The 25,099-nt window shown below is 45.7% G+C and overlaps 1 protein-coding gene across 1 annotated transcript; it reads left to right on the plus strand.

The window, feature by feature from the left end:
- Window positions 1–14,445: 14,445 nt before the first annotated feature.
- CHST2 (carbohydrate sulfotransferase 2) lies at window positions 14,446–21,953 on the plus strand. Its single transcript, XM_047876223.1, has 2 exons — window positions 14,446–16,184; window positions 16,291–21,953. The coding sequence occupies exon 2, from the start codon at window positions 16,473–16,475 to the stop codon at window positions 18,090–18,092; it is 1,620 nt and encodes a 539-aa protein (XP_047732179.1). The 5' UTR covers window positions 14,446–16,184; window positions 16,291–16,472; the 3' UTR covers window positions 18,093–21,953.
- Window positions 21,954–25,099: the final 3,146 nt, after the last annotated feature.

Raw genomic sequence — 25,099 nt, forward strand, 5'->3', positions numbered from 1 at the left:
GAGAAGTTAATGAATGAGAGGCAGTGAGAAGGGCTCTGCTTTGGGGAGCCTAGGCTTTTCCCTCCAGAAATCGACCATGACCTGGTTTTGTCATTTTATTTTATTTTTTTTAATTTTTTTTTCAACGTTTATTTATTTTTGGGACAGAGAGAGACAGAGCATGAACAGGGGAGGAGCAGAGAGAGAGGGAGACACAGAATCGGAAACAGGCTCCAGGCTCTGAGCCATCAGCCCAGAGCCTGACGTGGGGCTCGAACTCACGGACCACGAGATCGTGACCTGGCTGAAGTCGGACGCTTAACCGACTACGCCACCCAGGCGCCCCGGTTTTGTCATTTTAAACACCCTCTTTACATCCTGATCTCCTTTCCTCATGGTTCTTTCCAGCTCTGAAATTCAGTGATTGTTTGAGAAGCACAGACAATTTGTGTCCTAGGAATTTAGGGGACGACAAGGTTGCTGGCACTGAGGAGCTTCATGGGGATGTTGTCGCCTGAATGGAGAGAGGAGGCTGGTGTTTCTGGGCAGGGGGACCAGCCTGAGCAAAAGCATGGAAGTGGACTCCAGGGGTACAGGAGTAGAGGGGTAACTCACAGGTGGGGTGGGAATGCAGCACTTCCCATGCTGGGCTGAAGAGGCTGGGCAAGGTCTTGTTGGCCGTGGGGAGTGAATGAAATCTTTGGGTCAGAAGAATGGGTTGATACAAGTACATTGAATTCTGGAGTTGCAAATTCCTCAGACGCCAGTCAGATCCCATGAGAGAATGCAGTGGACCAGGTGGGGACTCGGGAGCTATCCATCTCATGGCCCCTCTGAGGGGCAGCCACCAATGATCTCTGGAAGATCATCTTACAAGATTCAGGTCCAGTGTTGCTAAAATTCAGATTTTTCAACAGAAATCTGAATTTTTAAAATTATTTATTTATTTGGAGAGAGAGGGAATGTGAGCAGGGGAGGGGCAGAGAGAGAGAGAGAGAGAGAGAGAGAGAGAGACAGGGAGAATCCTAAGCAGGCTCCGTGCAGTCTGCACAAAGCCTGAGGAGGGGCTCAGACCCACAAACTGTGAGACCATGACCTGAGCTGAAGCTGGACGCTTAACCCGAAGTCAGATGCTTAACTGACTGAGCCACCCAGGCGCCCCCAGAAATCTGAATTTTTATGTGAAACTCCTGAATTGTAATGTAGGTAACTAAAAGACAAGACTGCTGTAACAAATACACTTCAAGATGCAGTGCCTTTAAGAAGATGGACCGTGGTTGGTTTGGGGGGGCCAGCTGTGCTCCACCTGGTCACTGAGGGACCAACGCTCCCTCCATCTTGTGCTGCCCCGCTTTACGGTATTTTACGCTGGGTCACAGGCTTGTCCCTGCTTCAGTGGCTATTTGCAGTTGAGGCCAACCTCAGAGTAGCTGGCGGCTGGGGGAAGTCTGCCAGCCACACTCCCTATAGCTGGGTGGCAAGTCCTTCCACAAACAGGTATTTGGGCAGAGCGTCTCCATATTTACCACATGCCATGATCCACCATGGCAGTGAATGTATTTCTGTAACACTATTTGTTAAGTTACATAGACTTTGATAATGCCAATATATTGTATCATATGGGGACACACACATCTGATTCCTCATTTTGGGACTTTTAGACTGTTTCTTATATTTGAAATTAGAAACAATGTCATAATGAACATTCTTAACTAAAACTTTAGACACATCCTCATTATTTTTAATGCTCGAGTTTCTAAAGTAAGATGTCAGTCAGAGAGTGTGTATTGATCTTTCTGCCTCCGATCTCATTTCCTCCCTCCCTCACTCCTACTTTCCTTTCTTCCTTCCTTTGTCCTTTCCTGGATTTGTCTTCCTTCATTCTCCTTTTATTTACTTTTATCTTATAAAATACACCATGCCTAAGGAACGTACATGGATGTACATTATAATTAATATGGAAAAGACGAATACTCATACCACCAAGTCAAGAAATACAATGTCACGAGTCTCCCTAAAGCACTTCCATATGCCTTCTCCACAGAGGACCCCATCTGACTTTTGTGGAAGGCAGTTCCTTGATTTTTAAATAACATAATTTTGTCACCTATGTATATACTATGGTGTAATTTCACCTGCTCTTGGACAGGTATTATAGTATTATATGGTATAGTATTACAAATAATGTAGGCCTTGCTCCTTTTACTCAGAAGTGTATATAAGATTCATCATGTTTTTATATATACTCTGGTTCATCTCTTTTCATTTAATATTCCATTGTTGGACAATGCAACTTATTTGTCTCTTTTGGTGTTTTGGATTTTATAAACAGTGTTGTTTTGAAGACTCTGGTCTCCTGGTGCCCATGTCCACAGATTCTTCAGCACATAGGCCCTGTGAGTAGAATTGCTGGGTCACAAGGTTGAGCATTTCAAGTTTAGTAGATAATGCCAAGACGTTTTTCATACAGTATCAATAATTGGTGATTTTCACTAGCAGTAGATGAGACTTCCACTCCTTACCAACAGTTGATGTTGCCAGATTTTTTTATTTCTTTAGCAATTTGGTGTTGTGTTTCATTGTGGTTTGTGGTTTAAAAAAATTTTTTTAATGTTTATTTATTTTTGAGAGAGAGAGAGAGGAGAGAGAGACAGAGTGTGAGCTGGGGAGGGGCAGAGAGACTGGGAGACACAGAATCTGAAGCAGTTCTGGCTCCAAGCTGTCGGTATAGATCCTGACACGGGGCTTGAACTCACAAACCATGAGATCAGTTTCATTGTGGTTTTTAATCGCATCTCCTTGATTACTAATGAGACCGAGCACCTTTTCATGTATATTAGTAATTTCAATTTATTCCTTTGTGAAGAGCCTAAATAAAATCTTCTGGAGTTTTTTTCTATTAGGTTACCTGCCTTTTTCTTACTGATCTGTGGAAAGTCTTTGTCATGTGGTTAGAAGTCCTTTGTCACTTATGTGTGTTGCCATATCTTCTCCCATTCCATTTGGTTTTTACTTTATGTTCTTTTTTGATGAACAGAAGCCCTTATTTTTTTAAAAAAAATTTTAATGTTTATTCATTTTTGAGAGACACAGAGAGTGAATGGGGGAAGGGCAGAGAGAGAGAGGGAGGCACAGAATCCAAAACAGGATCCAAAACAGGATCCAGGCACTGAGCTGTCAGTGCAGAGCCCAGTGTGGGGCTTGAACTCATGTACTGTGAGTTCATGACCTGAGCCAAAGTCATATGCTTAACCAACTGAGCCACCCAGGCACTCACAGAAGCCCCTATTTTTAATGTAGTTACATACATATATTTTTTTTTTCTTTCATGGTTAGGGCTTTTGTGTTACATTCCACCACCACCCCCCCCCCCCCCCCCCACTGAGATCATTAAGCTGTTCTACATTATTTCTAAAAACATTATTGTGTTTACCTTTAACATTCAGAATTGTAATTGAGCTGGACTTGAGTTTTATATATAGTATGAGGTAAGTGTCTTTCCATTGTCATTTTTTCCCCATATGAACATCCACTTGTCCAAGCATCATTTATTGAAAGACTATCTCTGTCTTATCCTTTTGCAATGGCAGCTTGTCACAACTCAGGGTCCATAAATGCATGAGTCTGTGATGGAGTCTGTGATGGTCTATTCTGGTCCATGGTCTATTTTTCTGTCCCTGTACTAATATCATACTGTCTTCATAATGAGAGATTTCTACCAAGTTTTTAATATCTGTAAGAGGAAGTCTTCCTATTTGTTCTCCTCTGAGCTTTCGTTGGCTTTTTCTTGACCCTCCACATTATATATCCATCAACTTTTGTAGTTAGCGGGGGTGTTGATCTGAATAACCACAATTGTTATTAGCAGAAGCAGTACTTTCTGGATAGAACATTTGAATTTGGATTTAGACATGTCACAGAGATACGTCACTCTGCAAAAGGTGAGATACTAATGTACACTCCCACAAGTGGGTCATAACAAGATTTGGAATGAAAAAAATGCTATCTATAAGGTTTGAGATTTAATTTGGGTGGGGATATAGTGTTGACATCATGCCTCTTGTAGCTGCTCAAAAGGTCTGTGCTGAATATATGAATCTTTTGGATGATAAAAATGCCACGTGTAAAGACAAGCAGTATGGGTTTTCCCTTATCATTGAAACTGCATGTGTGGTACCCATGTTTGAAAATGATTGATTATATACTATCCTGAAAAGAAGGCCTAGAGACACTTACAGGCAAAGTGAGTGTTTTAAAAAAAACCCTTTGTTACCTAATAACCTTAACGGCAAGAACAAACTATGTGTATGTATATAGTTTACAGAAGCATTCAGAGGACATTGCAGATCTTGGGTGCGTGGAATTGGCTAGCACCTTTGCAGTGCTCTTGAGCCAGCAATGAAAATATTTACCATTGAGTTAATCAGGAAATAGCATGACGAGGTTGTTCAGTGAGCTGGATCCAGGGCTGCAGGTTGAGTGAGACTGCTTTAGGTGCACGGGCATAATCATAAACCCTTAGCAACAGGGAAGCTGGCAACTAAAGGGTTAATATTAGACACCCACTCCTGAACCCAAATCCAAACATAAAAACCAACCCATGGCTCCAATAAACTGTGTGGTTCATGACCTAACATAGATGAAAGGGGTGATGGGGCACACAAGATGGAAAGTGTAATAAACAAACAAACACACAAGCAAAAAAGCCTCCGTTAATGAGCATTCTGACCACGATCAAATCACATGCAAATTGGGAGCTGTCTATTTGAATTGTGTAATTGGAACTCATCACATGGGGGAAGAAATTCATAGGGTAGAATTTGGATTGTACTAGGGAGACACTGAACTGAACCACTAAAGGTTAATGGAGCAGTTAAGCTGAGGAAAGTTGCAAAATCAATTTTACAGCCAGGATGTTTGTACATTCTTTCATTCATTCACTCAACAAATATTTGCTCAGTGTGCTCAGTGTACTCCATATGCAAAGCACTCATGCTAAGTCCTAAAGCAGTTTTAAAGATGGGCATGACAGTAGTATAAAACGTTCACACTGATTTCTTTAAGTGGCAACATGTCTGCCTTTGAGTTGTTATGTTTCCCACAAATTATGGTCTTTGTCTTAAGAAACTTACTTTCTGGGACGTTTCTGAAAGACTGGAACCCTACCATTCATGGTATGTCAGATAGTTTTCTTTATTTTGTTTTATTTGAGAGAGAGAGAGAGAGAGGGAGAGAGAGAGAGAGAGAGAGAGAGAGAGAGAGAGAGAGAGAGAGACGCAGGGAGGGAGAGGGGCAGAGGAAAAAGAGAATCTTAAGCAGGCTCCACACTCAGTGCAGAGCCCAATATGGGGCTTGATTCCATGACCCTGGGATAATGACCTGAGCCAAAATCAAGAGTCGGTGCCCAATAGTTTTCAGAAGAATGAAGGATGATTTTTAATTTTAGTCTGGGATTGGTCTGTCTTTAACACTTGTTAATACTTGCTAATCTTCCTCTCCTTTAAAAACAAAACAAAACAGAGATCACGTCTAAACCTTTTATAGGTGATAATCTAACTAGAATTTAATAATTTTCTTTTGGTTTTTGGTTACCTTTCAGTTTTGGAACATGATGGTTTTCCATACCATTTTTATTTATATAATTTTTATTTAAAATAAACACAGGTCAGGTCTGGAGCAAGGAGTCAGATGAAAGAAAATAGTGGATAAATAATAGAACAATATGTGCATGTGGCAAGAAAGAGGGGAAGTAGCAGTGGAAAGAGCGGAATTTGGGAACCTTACGAGGAGAAGTGAGGCGTGCTTTGCTCAGCTAACTCAGTGGTTCAAGCAGGAGCTGCAGAACATGCTAGGCATTGGCTGCCTCTTCCTTCTGTGGTAATTATGGAAGCTCCCAGAAGGAGGCTTTTCTGCCTGTCTTTCTGTGGATGGAGACTGACATTGGAGCAAGGGGCCTTCCAAGTGGGGAAATGACTGTGGAAGCCTGAGAGTCAAGGTGTGTGCTACAGTTGACGGTGGTGCCCCAACTGAAGTATGCATCAGAATCAGCAGGAGGGCTTTTCCAGGTACTGTTGGAAATGCTGGAGGTAATATCCAGTGACTGGGGGAAGGGGAGTGTTTAAACCTCACCTGGAGAAGGTTGTTGAAGGCCATGTGAGAAGGCCTGTGAATCTGGAGAATAAACACAGAACTGGCGGTCTGGCCGCTGAGCTTGGAATGTGCATCCTTTTGTGGTTATGGACTTGCAGTACCACCAGGTGCTTCTGTTTCCTCAGTTCTTCATGGCAGTCAGTGACTAAACTCTGTTTTAGCACATTTATGTATCTCTCCCGTTGCCCATGAGACCTCCTTGCATATTAGCCCCAGTTGGGTGGCACTTTTGTGGGAGAGATTGGGAGGAGAATGCTTGGATGTGGGAGGACGGAGAGATCTTCTGATCTGGATTCTCTGTTCTTGCTTTGTATCGAAGCTGAGTACAGGGTTAGGCTTTCAGTAATCCTTGGGGGACACCATGAAGTCAGGAAGCTAAAATTCTACTGGACCTAGTTATTCATGGGCAAAATTAGTGCCTCATTTCCAGTCCTCTTGAAATATCTATCCTTCTCTGGTGAGCGATTATAAGGATGAGCATCTGTAAATTGCTTTGAAAGTGAACCATGGTTGTGCCAGGAGATGACATTATCTACCTTCTCTTGATGGCAAGAAACAGCAATGTGGGGAGTCTTGTAGGTAAATAAAGACTTTTTGAATCAGGAGGAATCATGGGATTAAACTAAATGTGAGCCCCAAATGCACGAAGTGCATATTCAGCACTTTGCCTTGAACTACCAGATGGATAATAATCTGTTAGGGGATATTCTGTGTGGGTTATTTAAAAGGATATAAAAGATTGCTGACCCAGACTGGGACTGTATGCAAGCTGTGGGCTCATCTGCAGCGATTGTACACATATTTCTAAGGGTTTCCAGCAAAACATAAGTAAACAATTGCCTGCCTGAGTGATACGGGAATTTCATAAGGGCCATAAACACCCAAGCTGATGGCCAACATGGTTGGACAAATCCAGCTGTTTACAGAAACAAGGCCATTCAGCCAAAGCATACCAAATGGCACCATCTTTCATGGGTTCTTTTCCAACATGCCATGCCAAGCAGAAGGGTAAAATCTGAGACATGGATGCCTAAGCATTCTGACCGGGTGACACCAGCAAAAATGCTGCAAACACGTGAAGATGTCGTGGCCTTCACATCATTATGGACAGAATTAAACAAGCCAGGGATCCAAAAGCCTCCAGAGAAGTGCCATGCATATTAATTGAGAACAATTAATTTTCACTGGAGAGGCCTTCTTTCTGTCATTAGTGACTGTTATTCCCACTTTGTCGGCACTGCTATTCTGTCAAACCCGATATTATGTGTTATGATGCTGCACATCCAATCTTCATTCTCTAGGTTCAGAGTCCAGGCCATGGCAATGGCTGAACATTGGTTTTCCATAATGGGTGTTAAGGGATGAACTGAACCAGTAGGGCTAAAGCCCAACAGTCTCTTATGTTCTGTGCAGAGGCGATTTGGGGAAAAAACCCAAAATATCCACCATTAAAATAACAGTGGAAAAATAAATTTGAATGAACCCAGGTGTTTGTCATAAAAATCACAGCAAATATCTCAGTACAATAAATTCCTAATTTCTTATGTTTTCCTGGAATTTCATCAAGTTGATTAGATCCTGAAATAAATGACAAATGGGGCATTGGCTGGAAATGAAGAAAGCAATGCATTTTCATATAAAGGCTAGGAGTTTAGATATATATTGGATTGGAATTTGACCTATGGCATTAAAATGCAGATTGTCTCCCAAAAACTGTAAGTGGGACACAGACCTGCAGATGAGACTTTTTTGCATAATAAGTTGTGTCCTAACAATGAAATCTTGCATAAAAATAGACAGCTAACAAGGCAAAGGAAAAGAAACAGTTCAACAAATCAACAAAACATTTTGTGCTCTAGAAATGAGTGTGACAGAAACCGAGCTCAAGCCGAAAGGTTGCTCCTTTGAAGTGAGTCAAACCACATGTTGTGTCGTGACTGAGAAAAGAGGAATCTGAAGAAGGACAAGGATATATCATCTGAAAACTAATGAGATGTTACATTTTGAGCCAAAGTTGCATCCAACTTTTTAGCATGTAACTAGGCAAGATCTGAGCCAGAGGATAAAGAGTTGACATAAAACTTTGGGGATTCAGAACTCAGACACTACCACAGAAAAGGAAAGGGGGAAAGGACAATCTATAGAGCTGAGAAGATGCAGAATGGAACAATCCAGGCTGAGAACTACTTTCTATCTCCAATTTTTCCCTCTGAGGGATTTGCTATCTTGTGACTGCCAAAACAATGCATGTATGAGACCATACATTCCACTTTGTTCACCAATACATCTTAGAAATTATGCAGCATACATTAAGCACAGAGGTCACCTAAGGACAGTTGCTGTTTCTGCATAACAGTTTGTCTATAAGTTACAAGAATAGAGAGATAGCATTGCCTAGAATGGAATCTGCTTTTGTGTGTGGCACCGTGTACCGTGAGACTCATGACATGCCCCAAACACTCATTCTTCTGCAGAAAGAACCGATGTCACAGTATGTTGCTATTGTAATTAAGTGCTGCCACGATTTCTTTTTCTTTCTGTTTAATGCAAGCAAAGGAGGTATTTCTGTTGCTTTCGGCAAATACGAAAGTTGAGAGTAATGGACTAGTTCTGGGAATTGTGAGCATTATTTTACTTATTTTTGTGCTAAGAACAAAATATTCTCATATGGTTGTGCAAGTTGTGTACTGCACAAAGGCTCCAGCATCTGCTCATTAGCTGTGAACCCTGACGAGGGGCTGTACCTGGGGGCAGGGAAGGGGGTAGGGAGGCATCTCTTTTTAATTTGCACTGCTCCAGGAGAATCCTCTATGAACCACCTGGTAATCTTATGTAGCCCAGAGGCGGGAATGGAGGGGACCCGTCCACCCACCTGCATGGCCCTGAGTAATTTATTGTAGGTGTTTACCCATCATTAAACATCAAAGTGGCTGCTACTTTGCTTCCTACACTCTAATGTGTGGACCAGTCACACAGGAATCTTGCTAAACTGCAGACACTGATGCAAGATGTCTTGAGCCTGAGATTTTGCATTCTAACAAGCTCTCAAGTGACCTCGTTCAGCTGATCCACTGACCACACTTTGGGTAGCAAGGCCCAGGGGACATCAAGGCCATCAAGACACACAGGTCAACTCCAGCTGTGATGGGCTCCATCCTCCCTGCTGTTTGAATACTTCTCCCCATCTTTCTGCACCCTTCCAATGTCAACCAGAACCCTTCCTGCCTGAAAAGAAGCCCTCACCAAACCAAATCCCCAAATATCCCTAACAAAAGAGGAGGAAAGAAAGTGATAGGACATCCTTCTTTCTTGTAGATCCTAAGTTCTTTCAACTTGCTTCATTCCTCCCTTAAGAGAAAAGACCCTTCATGTGGGGTGGGGGCAGGAATTACTAAGGGCTCCATGCCATGCTCTGTGCTTTACCTCTGAACCCTCCCTGGCCTTTTCTGTCTATTCTAGGAGACAGATATTATTATCCCATTTACAGATGGGAAACTGAAGCTCAAAGAGATTTCATATCTTGTCTAAGAACATTGAACTTGTAAGTAAACTTGTAGGGAATTAAATCCAGAGCTGATTCCAAATTCTGTACATGGGCCACTATCTGTTTTTAAATCTCAAAGAACTTAATTCTTTCTGTTAATAAAGAGACGGTTTTCCAATTGACCGCCTATTATCAGATACTGTGGTACATGAGGTAGAAGTCACATTGAAGGCATGAGGGTGTTACAGCAGACATACCTTTATTTGTTTTTAAACAGAATTCTATTAGTGCAGAGGCGTGTGGATGTCCCATGGAATTTCTGCCAATGTGATGTTATCTCTTCATCCTCATGACTGTTGATTTGGGTGACTGGTTAATTGTTTTTAAAGCATTTCTGATCAGGGACTGAAACTTCAGTGTCAAAGCTTCTCATCTTTTCAAATGTCATATTTCAAAATACTCTTGAGAGTTATCTCTCCTGACTGATCAGGATGGATGGGGGCGGGGGGGGGGGCAGAGATGGGCCTAGATGGTCCACAGAGAGGGGGATGGCTGCCTCTCAGCAGATACAGGGAGGCCTGGCCTCTGAGCATCTGTTAGGGTACAGACCTTCTGTGGAGAGAACAGGCTTACTCCAAGGAGGAATTCCTGTGAACTGGAGCTCCACACTGGGGATGAGGGGCAATAATCAGAGCAAAGCACTCTGCATACTCCCAGCTTCAACCCTATTCAGTGTGTTCATAACTCACAAGTCCTGACCAACTGAGGGAGAAAGCCAGGGAAATGAAATGATTTTCAAAGCGCTTCAAGACCACTGTCTAGCTGAGGATAGCAGAAGACACAGCTTTTACTGCCACTGGGCGATGTTTGGCATGGAGATGTGGAAAGAGATGACAGAAGCCGGGTCTCTTGTTTCCAGGTAATAGTTTCTCTAAGAAGCCTTGTCCTAGAAGTTATTCATCCTTACATGCTTCAGCATGATAAATAGCTTCATTCAACACGCTGAGATGACCCAGCAGCCTAGCGCATCAGAGGGGTAGATGTAGCCCACACTAAATTGCCTTTAGTGAACTGAGCATTGACATTATGCCATTGGATTGCATTGACTGGCCTTATAAGAACCAGCACTTTCTGCCCCAACTCTATAGTTGTTTTTATTGTAGATTACAGAGACACATTTAAGGACTTAGTCTACTTTCTATACTGCATAATTCTTTTATGAGGACCCACAGCAAATCGACCAATATGTATTTATTGAACACTTACATGCCAGATACTATGCTAGTATTGGGAAAAGAGTAGTAAACAAAGAAATCACATAAATGAGGCTTACAATAGAAGGAAGATACAAATTTTTTTCTTAGTTTTCTGTGTCAGGTAAGGCTGTTGGTCTCCTGACCAGTTTTCTTTCTTTACACTGGCTACTGGGAAGCTCAGAACCAATTTTTTTTTTTTTTTGGCTCACCTCTAATAATTAAATAAGACCTCATGGAATGAATCGCTATATAGAAGCACACCCTTGGCTTCATGTTATTTTCCATTTGATCACTTTTCTTGTATTTATCTTTGTGGGCAATCTCATATCCCTACTATCTCTCTCTCTCTCTCTCTCTTATAGGGGGCTGTAATTAAATAATAATCAAAGAGCCCAGCAGGTCCTTGGAAGCAGAGGTCAGGAAATACTGATGATTAGATGTGGTTTCTGAGAGTAAATCTGACTAAAAAGGCATGCTAATTAGTGTGATAGCAGTCCTGGCTGTGTGGCTGAGGGGGGCAGGGATTACAAGTTCGCAGCCCAGCCAGTGTTGGTGATAAATAAGGCCAGGGGAAGGTGTGAGTGGTGAGGTCACTGATGCCCATGTGGGGGCTGGGCTGCATGGAGATCCTATGATCACTGCCTGGCTAGATACTGGAATGTAAAGGTGGGAACTCAGAAGAGAAAGCACTGCTTTAAGGGCAGGTGGAGAATAAGGCACAAAGATGAAGCATGAATGAAACCAAAGCTGCAATTAGGCAGTAAGCCATCATGTTGATTAGGAGTTTTTGGTTGTAAGTAACAAAAATGGACTCTGACAAACTTAATGGGGAAGAGGGAGAATTTGTGGATGCATTTGGAGTAGCTCACAGGATCTAAAAAATAAATCTCCCAGGTTAATAGGCTTAAAGACAGGGCCCCTCTGAAAGGTTAATGGAGCATCTCTCTAGGGCCCCACTGATGGGAGGAGGAGGCTGCAACTGTTTTCTGTTTTTCAGTCTGTCTGATGAAGATTCAGACTGTCTGGCATGTACAAGGAGTTCAGTACACATTGAATGAATGAATGGAACTTTCATGAAGAGAACACTTAACTTGCTAAGTCTGGGTCCCACATATGCCCCTTGGGAGGAGAAGAGGAGTACTTTGGCCAAAGTTCCCATCAAAGCCACAGTCAATGGGGCGGGGTGGTTCAGACACTGTGCCTGAAGAGAGGAAGAACAGAAGGGCAGGCCAACCCCAGAAGGATGCCTGTTGCAGGCAGCAGAGAAATGGCTGGTGGACTAGTTGTGGCAGGGGGACATCTCCTTGTCCAGTTAGCTTGTCCCTAATGTCTGGTAGGAAAAACTGTGCAAAGAGACTCCAAGGCTTTGTTCCCAATCTTCTGTCTTTATTCCCACACTCAGTTAGATGTGTCTTGCTAGTATTTATTTAAGAGTTTTGTGTGTATATTAACCAACGCAAAGGACCTATTTCCTCCTCTGAAATCCTCCTCTAGTTATCATCCCCTTAGAATGAGTTGGGGTAAGTATTCACTCTTCTTCTGTTCTCTGGAAGAGTTTGTATAAGATAGGAATTATTTACCCCTTGAAAGTCTGGTAGAAAGCCTGATAAAGCCCTCTGGGCCTGTTGTTTTTCTTATGGAAAGATTTTAAATGACTACTTCATTTCCTTATAATCATAAGACTGTACAGGCTATTTCTTTGTTTGACAATTAAGGCAAGTTTTTTTTTTCTTCTTGGAACAACCATTTCATTAAAAAATTTTAAGTAAATTAAGTAGAGCGTTTATCTCTGGAGGTTTTTGGGTTCTGTAAAGGGCTCGTGAGTATTCATTATCTTATTTAAAATCATACGAAATAGAAGAGAGCCGCCCTTGGACTGATGATGGTGTGTTTTAAATCAAGGATTATGATTAATCCAATTCTGTGCATTTAAGTTGCACTGAAAATGCGTATTTGTTGCAAATATGAGTGAGCCAATCTGTCTTGGTGTCCAGGGGTGAATCTGGCAGGCCCCCAGTGACACTGACAAGCTTGGCTGGAAATTGTCCAGATACCCTTGACTTACATTTTTTTTCCAAATCCTGATCATGGAGGAAGGTCTTGGAATATTTTGATGCCATGGGCTGGGGTACTGGGCTGACAGCACCCCGGAATGTTAGGCCTCTATTTGTCAGGGATTAGGCAAAGGTCACAGCCAATGTCCAACAGCGTTCCTTTTCCCCATCACAGGGGTCCGAGAAGAGATACTGAAGGAGCATCCTGGAAAAGACTCTGAATTGCAATGAACTAAACAGTGAGCCGAAATTAAGGACAGCCTATGGCATGACTGGCTCCTCTGCCAGTGAAATTATTAGGTGACTTATTATATGTCTGGGTCATTACCATGCTAGAAGAATAAGTGGATTCAAATGAAAAGAATTTCTGAACAAATGTGGGAAGAAAGGCATTGTTAGCAAGTCTTTGGATGTCATGACTTGTGACAAAGTTTGGAATTAATAATGACACCATGCAAAATGGTAAAATTTTTGCCAGCAAGGAGAGGGTGGAGATGCCGGAACCTGTAAATTTATGCCAGCTGAGCACTGGCTGTGGGGGCGTGTGGCAAATGGATTTACTATTTTGCTGACTCTAGTGAAGTGTTAGAAAATTGCAACAAAATTTTTCCTATGCAAACAATTGTTTAAAAAAGGGTCTTCCCTCAAATAACTGCAATTCATGGTGCTTTCTGAGTAACCACAAACCCAGAGACTAAATTAAAAATACTAGAAATTATTTTTCTTGGAATCATGCTGAATATGAAAATGGAGATTTTCTTTCCTCCACAACGCCCTCTCTCTTTAATCAGGCTTTCAGTGAGCCAATATAACTTATTTATTTTTATGGGGAAAAGGTAGAGGGAAGAAGGGACAGGGACTTTTGAGACAGCAGCGGAAGAGAAGTGGGTGGGTCCAGAAATGGAGAGATGAGAAGTCACACAATTAAACTCTACCGCCTTCCTCTGTAAACAGGGATTAAGGGCGTCTGTCCTGACCCGTTCCGAGAGGGGATGCTTGCTACTTGAGAAAGCTGCACACAAAACTCTACTCTGTCCTAGAAATGCCTCATCCTTACACTTTATCAGAACGACAGGGGGAAAAGTTATTTGAACTCACTCAGGGCGTTATGGATTTTTCTGGAAAACGGGGGAAAGTCAAGTTCTTTGAACATTTTCCTATCCTGAAAACCCATGTGAATTAGGTCACTTTTCAAGAGTCCTTGCACTCCTGAGATTCTATAAAACTCACTGAAGAATAATGGCGCAAACAGCAACATTTTAAATTTAGAAGAGTCCTTTGGCTGAGAGAGGCTACCCAAAATAGCACAAATGTAATTTTGCAGTAACTGTCAAACTTCCAAAAACTTCATCGGGCAAGAGGTAACAGAACACCTCCAGCAGAGCCGCGCTCTGTTTACCCGCAGCCCGTGAGCTTCAAGACTCCTAGTGATTCGCTGCTGCTCAGGCAAGGCCTCCAGTAGGGTTCGACCATCTGGGCATCTAACACCCAATCACCGCTGAATTACTGGAGGCTATTTTAAGTGTCCCCATTTTACGGATGCAATTGAGGGTATGGCTTAGTCGTCTCTCTTACTCGCAGGAGCGAGCGATTTTTCGTCTTTTTGAAAAGAAAGCAACTCAAAATGACTTCTTACTTCCAACGACCGTGTTTCCTTTAGTCGAATCATTTGAGCTCCTCTGTAAAAGCAAGAAGCAAGGCAAGTTGGTGTGTGTGTGTGTGTGTTTTAAACTGCAAACTACAACAACAAAGAGGCACTACTCCCCGACCCTCCACCACCCCGGTTCCCGAGGATGTCAGTCACCCTGGAAGCGTCACCAAGAGAGGAGGTCGGGAGAGCATTTTCGGGGGGCGGCCCGAGCGGCCCTGCCCGTAGGTGGAGTAAAGCGGGAGGCAAGACGCCCCGCCTGTACACTCCTCCCGAAAACTGATGCGTCTTCTTTGACCCGGGGGTCAGAAAGATTTATTACTTCCTCAGTGAGGGAGAAACCCCAGACCAGCTGGAACGCGTGAGCCGGGAGTAGAAAGCCTGCAAGCGGCGCTCGGCGTCCTCGGAGCGCTCCCGGGAGCGGCTGTGTCCCCGGTTCCCGGAGGAGCCGGGCGGTGCAGACGCCGAGGGAAGAGCAGAGTGGGCGGCCGCTGAGGGATTTCTGTTCAAACTTTATCACCAACTCTTTCTGAGAGCAAAAATATGCGGCTGAGCCTGGCAGCGGCAAGGAGACTCCCAAGTTTCTCAGAGCCCCCGACGCCCGATCGCTCCGAACCCCGCGCTCGCGCCCAGGCTTTATGCGCACGGATTGTTACGGCCTCTGCCGTGCGGCTGGCGGCCCGGGCTGCGTCGCCGTGAATCGAGTCCCGCATCTCCAGCCCCCAAGGCGGCGGCGGCAGGAGCCCGACTCTGGGAGGAGGGCGGGCGCGGGACGGGCGGAGGAGGAGGGCAGCGCGGCGAAGGGGAGGAGCCGCAGCGACAGACGGCGGCGCGCACCAACCCGGCGCCGGCTGGCAGGAGCCGCGCAGAGGCTGGCCCGAGCGTGTTGCAGCCGCTCGGCGTAGGGGGAGTCGGGTAGCAGCATCCTCCCGGGCGCCGCTTTCGCGCGGCGGCGGCAGCGGCGGGGGCTTTCTCTGCCCGGATACCTCTTTGGCCAGAACTGGTCGGTGCCCGGGGGCGGGCCGACAAGGGAGCGCTGCAGACTCGGACCCCTTGGCCGATTGTTGTGTGTGTAGGGTCCTCCCCGGCCAGTCGGAGGCTGCGGAGCGGCGGGTGCTGCCGGCAATGCCGGCCCGGGCATCCTCCGAGTGATGGAAGAAGCAGCTGCTGCCGCTGCAGGGTCGCGCTGCGCCCCATCCACCGCCGCCAGAGAGATGGGAAGGTTCAGGGCGCGGAGGCCGAGAGCGAGAAAGGCGGAGCCGCTTTGCCGGGAGCTGGGTCCTGTATAAGCCCCCTCCCCCAGCCGGCTTCGCCCCCCAAAGCAAGGAAGGAAGCTGCGGTCTCGAGAGGGCGGCGGAGACGCCGCTGGAGCTGGGCACGCCGGGCTCAGCGGAGCGCAGGGCAGGGTTCCAGGCCCGGTGAAAGTTTCCCTTCCCAAGCCGCAGGGCGCCTGCCGCCCGGAAACTGCCCAGGGCTTGCGCTGCTGAGTCCCGCGGACCCCTCTGAGGCGCGGGGACTCCCGGGGAAGACAGAGAAACCGAGGAACGAGTGACAGCAGGACAGACCGCCCGGCCGTGAACCCGGGCGGCTCTGGGGTGCGCCCGCGGCTCCAGGTGAGCGGGGGAGCCTGGCAGACCCGAGGGTGGGCGTTACTTAGGTGGAGGAGGCGGATGGGGAGGAGGATTGGGGCGCATCGGCTTACTCTGCTTCCCCTCGCAGGTCTTTCTCGGAGCCGCTGCCATGGGAGAGCCAGCTTTGGGCGTCGGGGACCAGCCGCCGCTGCTGCCGCGCCTGCCTCGGAGCCGCGGCCCCAGTCCCCGCGCCCGAAGTCGGCCCGCTGCGTCCCCCTCTCGGGCTGCAGGGCCGCCTCCGCCGCGCCGCCGGCCCCGGCTGTGCCTGTGATGAGCCGCAGCCCGCTGCGAGCCCTGCCCCCGGGCGCGCTCCCCCGGTTGCTCCCGGCCGCGCCTGCCGCCGCGCCGCGCGCCCTGCTCCCGCCGTGGCCCCGGCGCCCGGGCCGTCGTTGGCCCGCGTCCCCGCTCGGAATGAAGGTGTTCCGCAGGAAGGCGCTGGTGCTGTGCGCGGGCTACGCGCTGCTGCTGGTGCTCACCATGCTCAACCTCCTGGACTACAAGTGGCACAAGGAGCCGCTGCAGCAGTGCAGCCCCGACGGGCAGCTGGGTGCCGCGGCAGGGGCGGCTGGCGGCGGCTGGGGGCGCCCGGGGCCGCCGCCAGCAGTGCCGCCCCGCGTACACACCCGCCTGGACCCCCGTACGCCGTACCGCCCTCCCGCCGCCGCCGCAGCAGCCGCCGCTGCCGCCGCCGTCGTTGGGGCGGCCCCCGCCGCCTCAGGAGGGGCGGCGGGGGCCGTAGCCCCTCCCCGCAATGGCAGTCGGGGCACCGGGGGTAGCGGAGAGAAGCGGCAGTTGGTGTATGTGTTCACCACGTGGCGCTCGGGCTCATCTTTCTTCGGTGAGCTCTTCAACCAGAACCCCGAGGTGTTCTTTCTGTACGAGCCAGTGTGGCACGTGTGGCAAAAACTGTACCCAGGGGACGCTGTTTCCCTGCAAGGGGCTGCGCGGGACATGCTGAGCGCTCTGTATCGCTGCGACCTCTCCGTCTTCCAGCTGTACAGCCCCGCGGGCAGCGGGGGGCGCAACCTCACCACGCTGGGTATTTTTGGTGCGGCCACCAACAAAGTGGTGTGCTCCTCGCCACTCTGCCCCGCCTACCGCAAGGAGGTCGTGGGGCTGGTGGACGATCGTGTGTGCAAGAAGTGCCCACCGCAGCGCCTGGCGCGCTTTGAGGAGGAGTGCCGCAAGTATCGCACGCTGGTCATCAAGGGCGTGCGTGTCTTCGACGTGGCCGTGTTGGCGCCGCTGCTGCGCGACCCTGCCCTGGACCTCAAGGTCATCCACCTAGTGCGCGATCCTCGTGCTGTGGCCAGCTCACGCATCCGCTCGCGCCACGGTCTCATCCGCGAGAGCCTGCAGGTGGTGCGCAGCCGGGACCCGAGAGCCCACCGCATGCCGTTCCTGGAGGCCGCTGGCCACAAGCTCGGTGTCAAGAAGGAGGGTGTGGGCGGCCCGGCAGACTACCACGCGCTTGGCGCTATGGAGGTCATCTGCAACAGCATGGCCAAGACACTGCAGACGGCCCTGCAGCCCCCGGACTGGCTGCAAGGCCACTACCTGGTGGTGCGGTACGAGGACCTGGTGGGAGACCCCGTCAAGACCCTACGGAGGGTGTACGACTTTGTGGGGCTGCTAGTGAGCCCCGAAATGGAACAGTTTGCCCTCAACATGACCAGTGGCTCAGGCTCCTCCTCTAAGCCTTTTGTGGTGTCCGCTCGCAACGCCACGCAGGCCGCCAACGCCTGGCGGACGGCCCTCACCTTCCAGCAGATCAAACAGGTGGAGGAGTTTTGCTACCAGCCCATGGCCGTGCTGGGCTATGAGCGGGTCAATAGCCCCGAAGAGGTCAAAGACCTCAGTAAGACCCTGCTCCGGAAGCCCCGGCTCTGAGAGGGTTTCCTGGGAGACTTGATTCCTTGTAGAGACACCCACGGGAGGATTGTGGTGTATTTAAACAAAAACAGCCCAGACCCAAACTGAGGAAGCCCACGTATTCTATTATAGATATATAATATAAATAACCACACAGGCACTTGCTGTCAATGTTTTGAGTCATTGAATTTCAAGGAACAGCCACAATACACACACGTCTCAGAAAAGGCAAGACTTGAAAGCTCTGACCAGCTCCCCTACTCTCCTCTCCCCTACCTTTTTTCTCCCTTCCTTTTTCTCCCAGTTCTTACCCTCTCTCCTACCTGCCTTGTGTTTTGAAGTGGGATGTTGATTAAATCAAGGTCCAGTAACTTAAATCTTGTTTACAAAATTTTCGTCGCATCTGTGAACACATAAAAGAGTCATTTGGATGTGGGGTGGGGTGGGGTGGAGAAAGGGGAAGTTGTCCAGGAGCACAAAGCTCCGTTGGACAAACCAAGGAGGCATTCTTCTAAAAGTAGACTTGTGTAAAAGGCAAAGGTTATAAAGTGAGTATTAATAAAAAAAGGTAATAAATAATATTCTTTTTAATATCTGCCTCCATTACTTTGGATTTACCTGTGCTACTTGTCCTGTGTAGCTTCGGACGGAATTTGCTTCCCCTCCCCCCACCCCATTTTCCCAGTCTGTTTCCTAGAAAACTGCTAGGACGGGTGGCAGCAGCTTCTGACTCCTTGATAAGAACCTTGGAGTTGTTTTCTCACACGTAAATCACAGCCTGTCAGGTGCCCAGGAATGGGAACAAACCTTGAAATTCTAAAGGCAAAAACCAAGCAAGGCACTGGAGGAGAAGGCCCACTCTACTTTCCTGTTCCACTGTGGGCACAGAAAGGAAGAAGCAACCCGTGAGGATTTGACGGCATTCGGTTTTGATTATTGTTGGGTTAAGACTGGGGAAACTTGATGCAGAGACGTGTTTTGGTGCTGAGGTTAGTTCAGAAAAAGGATTTTGTTTTTTGACGAAAAGTGTGTAATTAAATTTTCTGAGGATTAAAACATAGACCTCGAAAATTAGTGTGAACACAGTGTTGACAATGGTAGCAACTTCTTTAGAAAAATGAAAGAAGTATGTGTGTCTGGAGTGTTTTTCTGCCTGTGACATAGTACATGGAGGCATTTGAAAAGGGGAAGTTTTTATCTGAGAACCATAAGGGTACGCACAGGCTTTTCCTTTTCTTTCTTGCTTCCTATTTAAATTAGTGCAAACAATATGAATTTATAATGGCTTACTTGGGATGCCCATGAGGCTACATTGCTTTTCCTTACTGTGTTTCCTAAAAGTAAAATTGCAAAGAAGCTATAACATGTTGCAGACAGTATAAGGCTTCAGCCAAGAGCTTCTTTTAGATATGAAAATGAATTATGGGAAAGAGGAAATGAAATGAATTATGAGTAAGTGTGTTGGATTTTGAGATTTGGTATTTTCCAGGGAGAAAACCATTCCAATTTTCCTGCAATGGTAATGGTGTTGCTGCTGTTCTGAGCCCATTTATACTGAAACATTCTGCAGAATGTCATATTACAATAAGAAGTTATGAAGCCTGAATAGGAACAAGAGACAGTGTAGTTCTATGTTTCATTAAATACGGTACAAGTTCAATATCATCATGACTTTATTTTCTATAATTTATTGTGAAATCTCTGCAGGCCAAGCTGTGTTGGTTAAATGCTGAGGATTTTAAGGAAAATATGATGAAAAATAATACATACATGGGAAATATTCAACACAAGATGATTCTTAAGTATAATTTTCATTACAAGGTGAAATCTCACCACGCTGTTAAGCATTCAAGATAAAGAAGCACAGAAGTTAAAAAGAAAAGTTGTATTTAGCAGTGGATTTTATAACACATTCTAGAATGATTAGTTCCTGACTTACTAAAATAGTTTATAGTGTTGTGTTTATTAAACCAGATTGTAGCTATAACATATCGATCCTGTTTTCTATGGTGTTTTCATGGTAGCGCCTATGCTGAAGTATCATGGAATATTTGCAATAGCTTTAATTTAAGAAGACTTTAAAATTAAATGAACAAAATTAATATGAATGTGGGATGACTATAGATGACACAGGTTTAACAGGAAATCAAGACAGCATCATTAAAAAGCAACCATTCTGAATAAAATAACCACTTAAAAACAAATTTCATACGGCATGAGAATCAGCTATCGCTTAATCACATTAGAATTCATGCTTGGTTTTTGAGTGAAGGAGTTTTAAACAGTTGAATTCATTCTCCTCTCAGTATATCTAAGGACTTTGTGTTGAAGTGGAAATATGCTGTTTTTGGATTTTGTATTAAAAAAAATATTAGATGCTGTGTAGAGCCTTTGCAGCCTGCAGAGCATTGTGGCCTCTGCTCAGATGAAATTTTAAGCGTAAACACAGAACATTTGTCCCCTGTGCTGTGTCTGAACGTGGTTTCCGCCCGAAATACCCTTGTTTTGTAGCGATGCATTCTCTCCACTCTGCCACTCTGTAATTTGAAAGGTGAATTGTCGCTCCTGGAGATTTGTTCCTAGCTGCATTCTAGGAAAGCAAGACAAGTGTAGTTCCCACTAACGGCCGACATAGTCATATCAGTGGCATCCAGCTTCCACGGGTTTGAGAAGGAGAGATGCATTTTTTGGTGTTAATAAGCTTCTGTCAGCCCCTGGTGCAAGCAGACCTGTGTCCCAACAAATTGCAACAGAACCTGTGACGATTTCTGAGGCAGCAAACGTAAAAGAGATCCTTTCACATTTCCCAACCTGGCAGGATATCCATCAGCAGGAGGAAATATTCTTCAGAGCAGGTTATCTGAGTGATTTTTATTTTCAGATTCTGCTTAGCTGATAGCACGCCTGACTTACTCCTTTGACTTTGGAATGCCTTTGTTAATTAGAAAGCTCTATTTAGAAAATGTAGTCTACCCAGTGCATTTAGTCAACAAATATGAGTTTAGAACAAGGCAGCGGCACTGGCTGGGTGCTTGAATTTCAGGGAGCTCAGAGGCACTCAAAGACCTCATTCAGGCTGACCTGTGGGCACCTTGCAGGCAGGGACTGGGGTAAATCCTGTACCCTTCAGTGTCCATAGAGTGAGTACTTGACAAACACTTGCTAAGTACCTCCACGAAATCTAGAACTATCAAAATTTGGAAGTCCTCAGAAGGGCAAGAGCGGAAGAATGTGTTACCTGTTTGGAGAAACTGCCAAGCTGTTCACCAAAGTTTGCTGAAGGAAAGGGGGCCTTAGGCTCCTATGTTGATGTGGGGAATGGGCAATAGGAACATCTTCAGGATTTCCAGGGTGACTGTGCATAGGCTAGTATTTCCCACAGATGAAATAGAAACAAAAACTCAGAATTTCTGAATGTGGACAAGTAAAAATTTCCAAATGAGGAATTTGATGTTTATTCTTTGTTTTCCCAATTGCATTAACAAGATAAAGGCAGAACTCAAAACATCCCTGCAGAAGAAATGAACTCTCTGAGGGAGAGCTATGAGGTTGTTCATTATTGCAGAAGCCATGTAATATTTATTTATTATTTTGAGTGCTTTGGATGTGCAGTTTAAAGGACTTTGAGGTGGATTTCACCCAGGCATAGGAATAGTTACTTTCAGGAAGTTTGGCCTATTGTGGATGCTGAATGAGACAATGGCTGCCTGTTCCCATGCATCTCTGCCTGGCCGTGGCCAGTTCTGTCCAGGATTTCTGTTGCACACAGTATAGTTGCGGTTGGATTATGCTGTCGGTTTGAAATTAATGTGAATCTGAGTGAGGCTGTTAATTAACATTCCTTGGGTCTGAGCAATGAAATAAAGATCATGTTTGAAACCTCGTCTCTAGAGATGACTTCAGAAAGACCAAGAGGGAAATAAAAAGGCATGTCTTATCTGTAGTTGCGAATAAGGATGAGGTGTCACTTTACCACCCTCCCCCAACTTTCTTCCCTCCCCACACATGACACCCATGCGCGTCTGCACATGCATTTGAGTTCCTGTGTTGTCTTCAGTCTGGAAAAGAGAACGTTTTGACACCAGCTAACAGGTATGTGGGGAGGGGTACTTTCGATTTCAGGCGAAATTGGGAGAGTGAGTGGCCAATGATTCTATCAGAACCTATGACTGTTCTGTGTCAGGATCCAGTGTGGACATGTAGAAAATGACAACTGCAAAGTGAGGAATGGCTTGAACTGTGTAATGGGCTGTCTTGAGGTAAATGCACACGTTACAGACCCCTCTTGTCATTCACCTTGAGGAGGGCCCCTTCAAATCTGTCACGGCGAAGAACATAATTTGTTCATGTCCTTCCCCCCCTTTCTGGACTTGAGCTGCTACTTTTGCGGTTCAAATGCATGCCACTGAGCCGGCTCGGGTACAGGCTCTCGTACGAGTGTTTAATAATTTAAATTACAGGGCTTGACTTTTATTACATCTGATGCAATTCTGCACACCCTTAATCAAAGTATGCTGAGGAAATTGTTAAATTCTGAATAACACATTAAGCTTATAGAATGGGAAACTTTATGAACCAGTGCTTGGATGTGGTATTGTTTGTAAACTTGAAGGGGCCTTGAGGGAGTAGGAGCCTATCTTATACTTGGCAGGATGGTAAAGGATGATCAAGTGTGGCTAAGGCCAAAGCTTAACTTTTGGTTGAACCAGTTACTTGTAATCAGAGATCAAAAAGTGTTTGGGGACTGCTTGAACTTGCAGGTTTGTGATAGTCACCCTGCCAAGTGAATGGCGGTGAAAATGATCACCAAAGTGGCTCCCATCCCAAAGTGCATAGGCAGGGCTTGGCAGAAATTCACCTTGAAGCAGTTAATCCTCTAGACAGGACCAGCTAAATAATTTGTGGAGCGCAGTACAGAATGAAAGTGTGGAACCCCTTGTTAAAAAAAATTATGAAGCATTTCAGTTGAGCAACAGCAAAGAGTTAAACCAAGCGTGGTGTCCTTCTGCCTGCGAGGCCTGCAAACTGCACAGGCTGTGTGCCGTGGAGGCAGTCCTGCATCGGATGCAGGGGCTGAAATGCCTGACTATAGGAGAGAGCAAATAATGGTGGCATTCAAGTTCCTGGGAAATCAGTGCAAAGGTAGAAGCTATTGTGTGCAACTATAATTAAAGCAAAGACATACCAGTGAGACAAATGTACTTTGCATGATGGAATTCTAAGGAGGTGGAAGTGCACATGACAAATAATCCTTAGTAACTGCAGCCAGTGATTGACAAGGCCTTCTGAGTCATCAGTTGGGCTTGAGGGCACTTGGGACTGAGTGTTCTGAGGACTGGTTGGACAGAGACAGCCTATGCTGTTGCAGGAATCCTCACAAGAACAGGATAGACGTCTTCCAGGAGGACGGAGAGCACACTCTCCTTGTCCTCAGCAAGTGGATCCTGGTGCGTGCCGCTAATGATAAAGTTACCTTCCTTCTGGAACTACTGTGGGGCTCTGCGTTTGCTTCTTGTGTAATAGAGAGGGAAAGTCTATGTATGGAAGAGCAAAAGGTCAAGTGACAATAAACTCAAGGAGTAAAGGTGCAAGATGTACTAAGCCGACTGGTGTGTCTCTTCATTGTGCTAAGTATAGTTGGCTCGGTCTATTTTTATTGCAGGTGTGATATGTCCCATTTTCCTCCAGGTAGCAGTTCTCCACCCTCTTTCCCTGTCTCCTGCCTCCCATTTCTTCTCTGCTTTGTGGATTCCTACTCATTAGTGAAGATCCTGGATCCTTCGGAAGGTTTCATTTATTGGCCCTGCTCCAAGATGCAGAACTGTCTTTCTGTTCCCTACTTCGCCTTGTTCCTTTTGCATTGATCTACTGGTGTCAGTCACTGCAGATTGAGCTTCTTTGTTCACAGCCTCCTTCCTTTCCTAGTCTGGGCGCTTCAGGAAGGGTGGGACTGGATCCATGTGTGTGTGTATCTCCCCCACGCTGAAGCAGTGTCGCGCTCACAGGTCTTTAATAAGTGAGTGATAAATAAAAGATGTAGCCCAAGAAGACATTTGCTGAAGAGCCTTTAGAGTTAGTATGCTACATTCCATAGTGTCTTGGGCTTTGTATGTGTGGCAGACAGGAGCTGAGAAAGAAGGCGAATGAATGTGGACGAAAGGAATACCAAATAATGCCTTCCATATTAATGCCCGCCCCCCCCCCCCGCAAGAAAAGTAACAAATGAACTTCAGTTAAACAGAAATGATGCAAGTTTTTAAGAGCCCAGTAGGAAAATGTATTATTGTAAAGGAGGCAGAGGCTGTGTATTTGTTTTTCACACATGGATCTCACCTCCACTGTGATTCTCTTTCAACCTCTCTGGGGACTAGAAATTTTCAAGAAGCAACATGGAGGTCTAAATATTACATTTCCATTTTCAGGTGTCCCAGTTACTCTGGCAAACTCTTCTTCTCTCTAGGGCTGAATGAGCTCCTGGGAGGAATTAAAATATTTGATGTTCTTATATTGGTGCTCAGTATCTTTAGATGAAGGGCGGTATTACGTTACTCTTTTTTAAAAGAAAAATATAAATGAAACACATTTTCTTTCTGAAATAATGGCCCTCACATTTATAGTTTTTAGTCCTGTTATTTAACCAGCCCTACTTGCTGGTGAGACCAGTAACCTTCCCAGGACGTGAGTTCCAAGTGCACTTTATTTAGGGTAAGTCTCAGTTGCACATAGTTTTTCATTTGTATTTCCACATTTCCCAAGTGACTTCTTGATGTGCTGTGCTCTTTATAACTTGCTATCACCGTTTTAATTTCACTTTCAAGTGCCCTAAGTGGCAGTAATGATGGTAATAATCATAATACTATCATTTACCCTTTGTAAATCATTTGTTTTGTGCTGGTCACTGTGCAAAGCACTTTGAATTATGATCCTATTTTATTCTCGCAACAATCCTATGGATAAGTGTTATTATTGTCCCCATTTTACAGAAGAACAATTTAGGTTTAGATGGGTAATTTTCCAAAGATCCC

This window comes from Prionailurus viverrinus, chromosome C2 (assembly GCF_022837055.1).
Source record: "Prionailurus viverrinus isolate Anna chromosome C2, UM_Priviv_1.0, whole genome shotgun sequence".
NCBI lineage: Eukaryota > Metazoa > Chordata > Mammalia > Carnivora > Felidae > Prionailurus > Prionailurus viverrinus.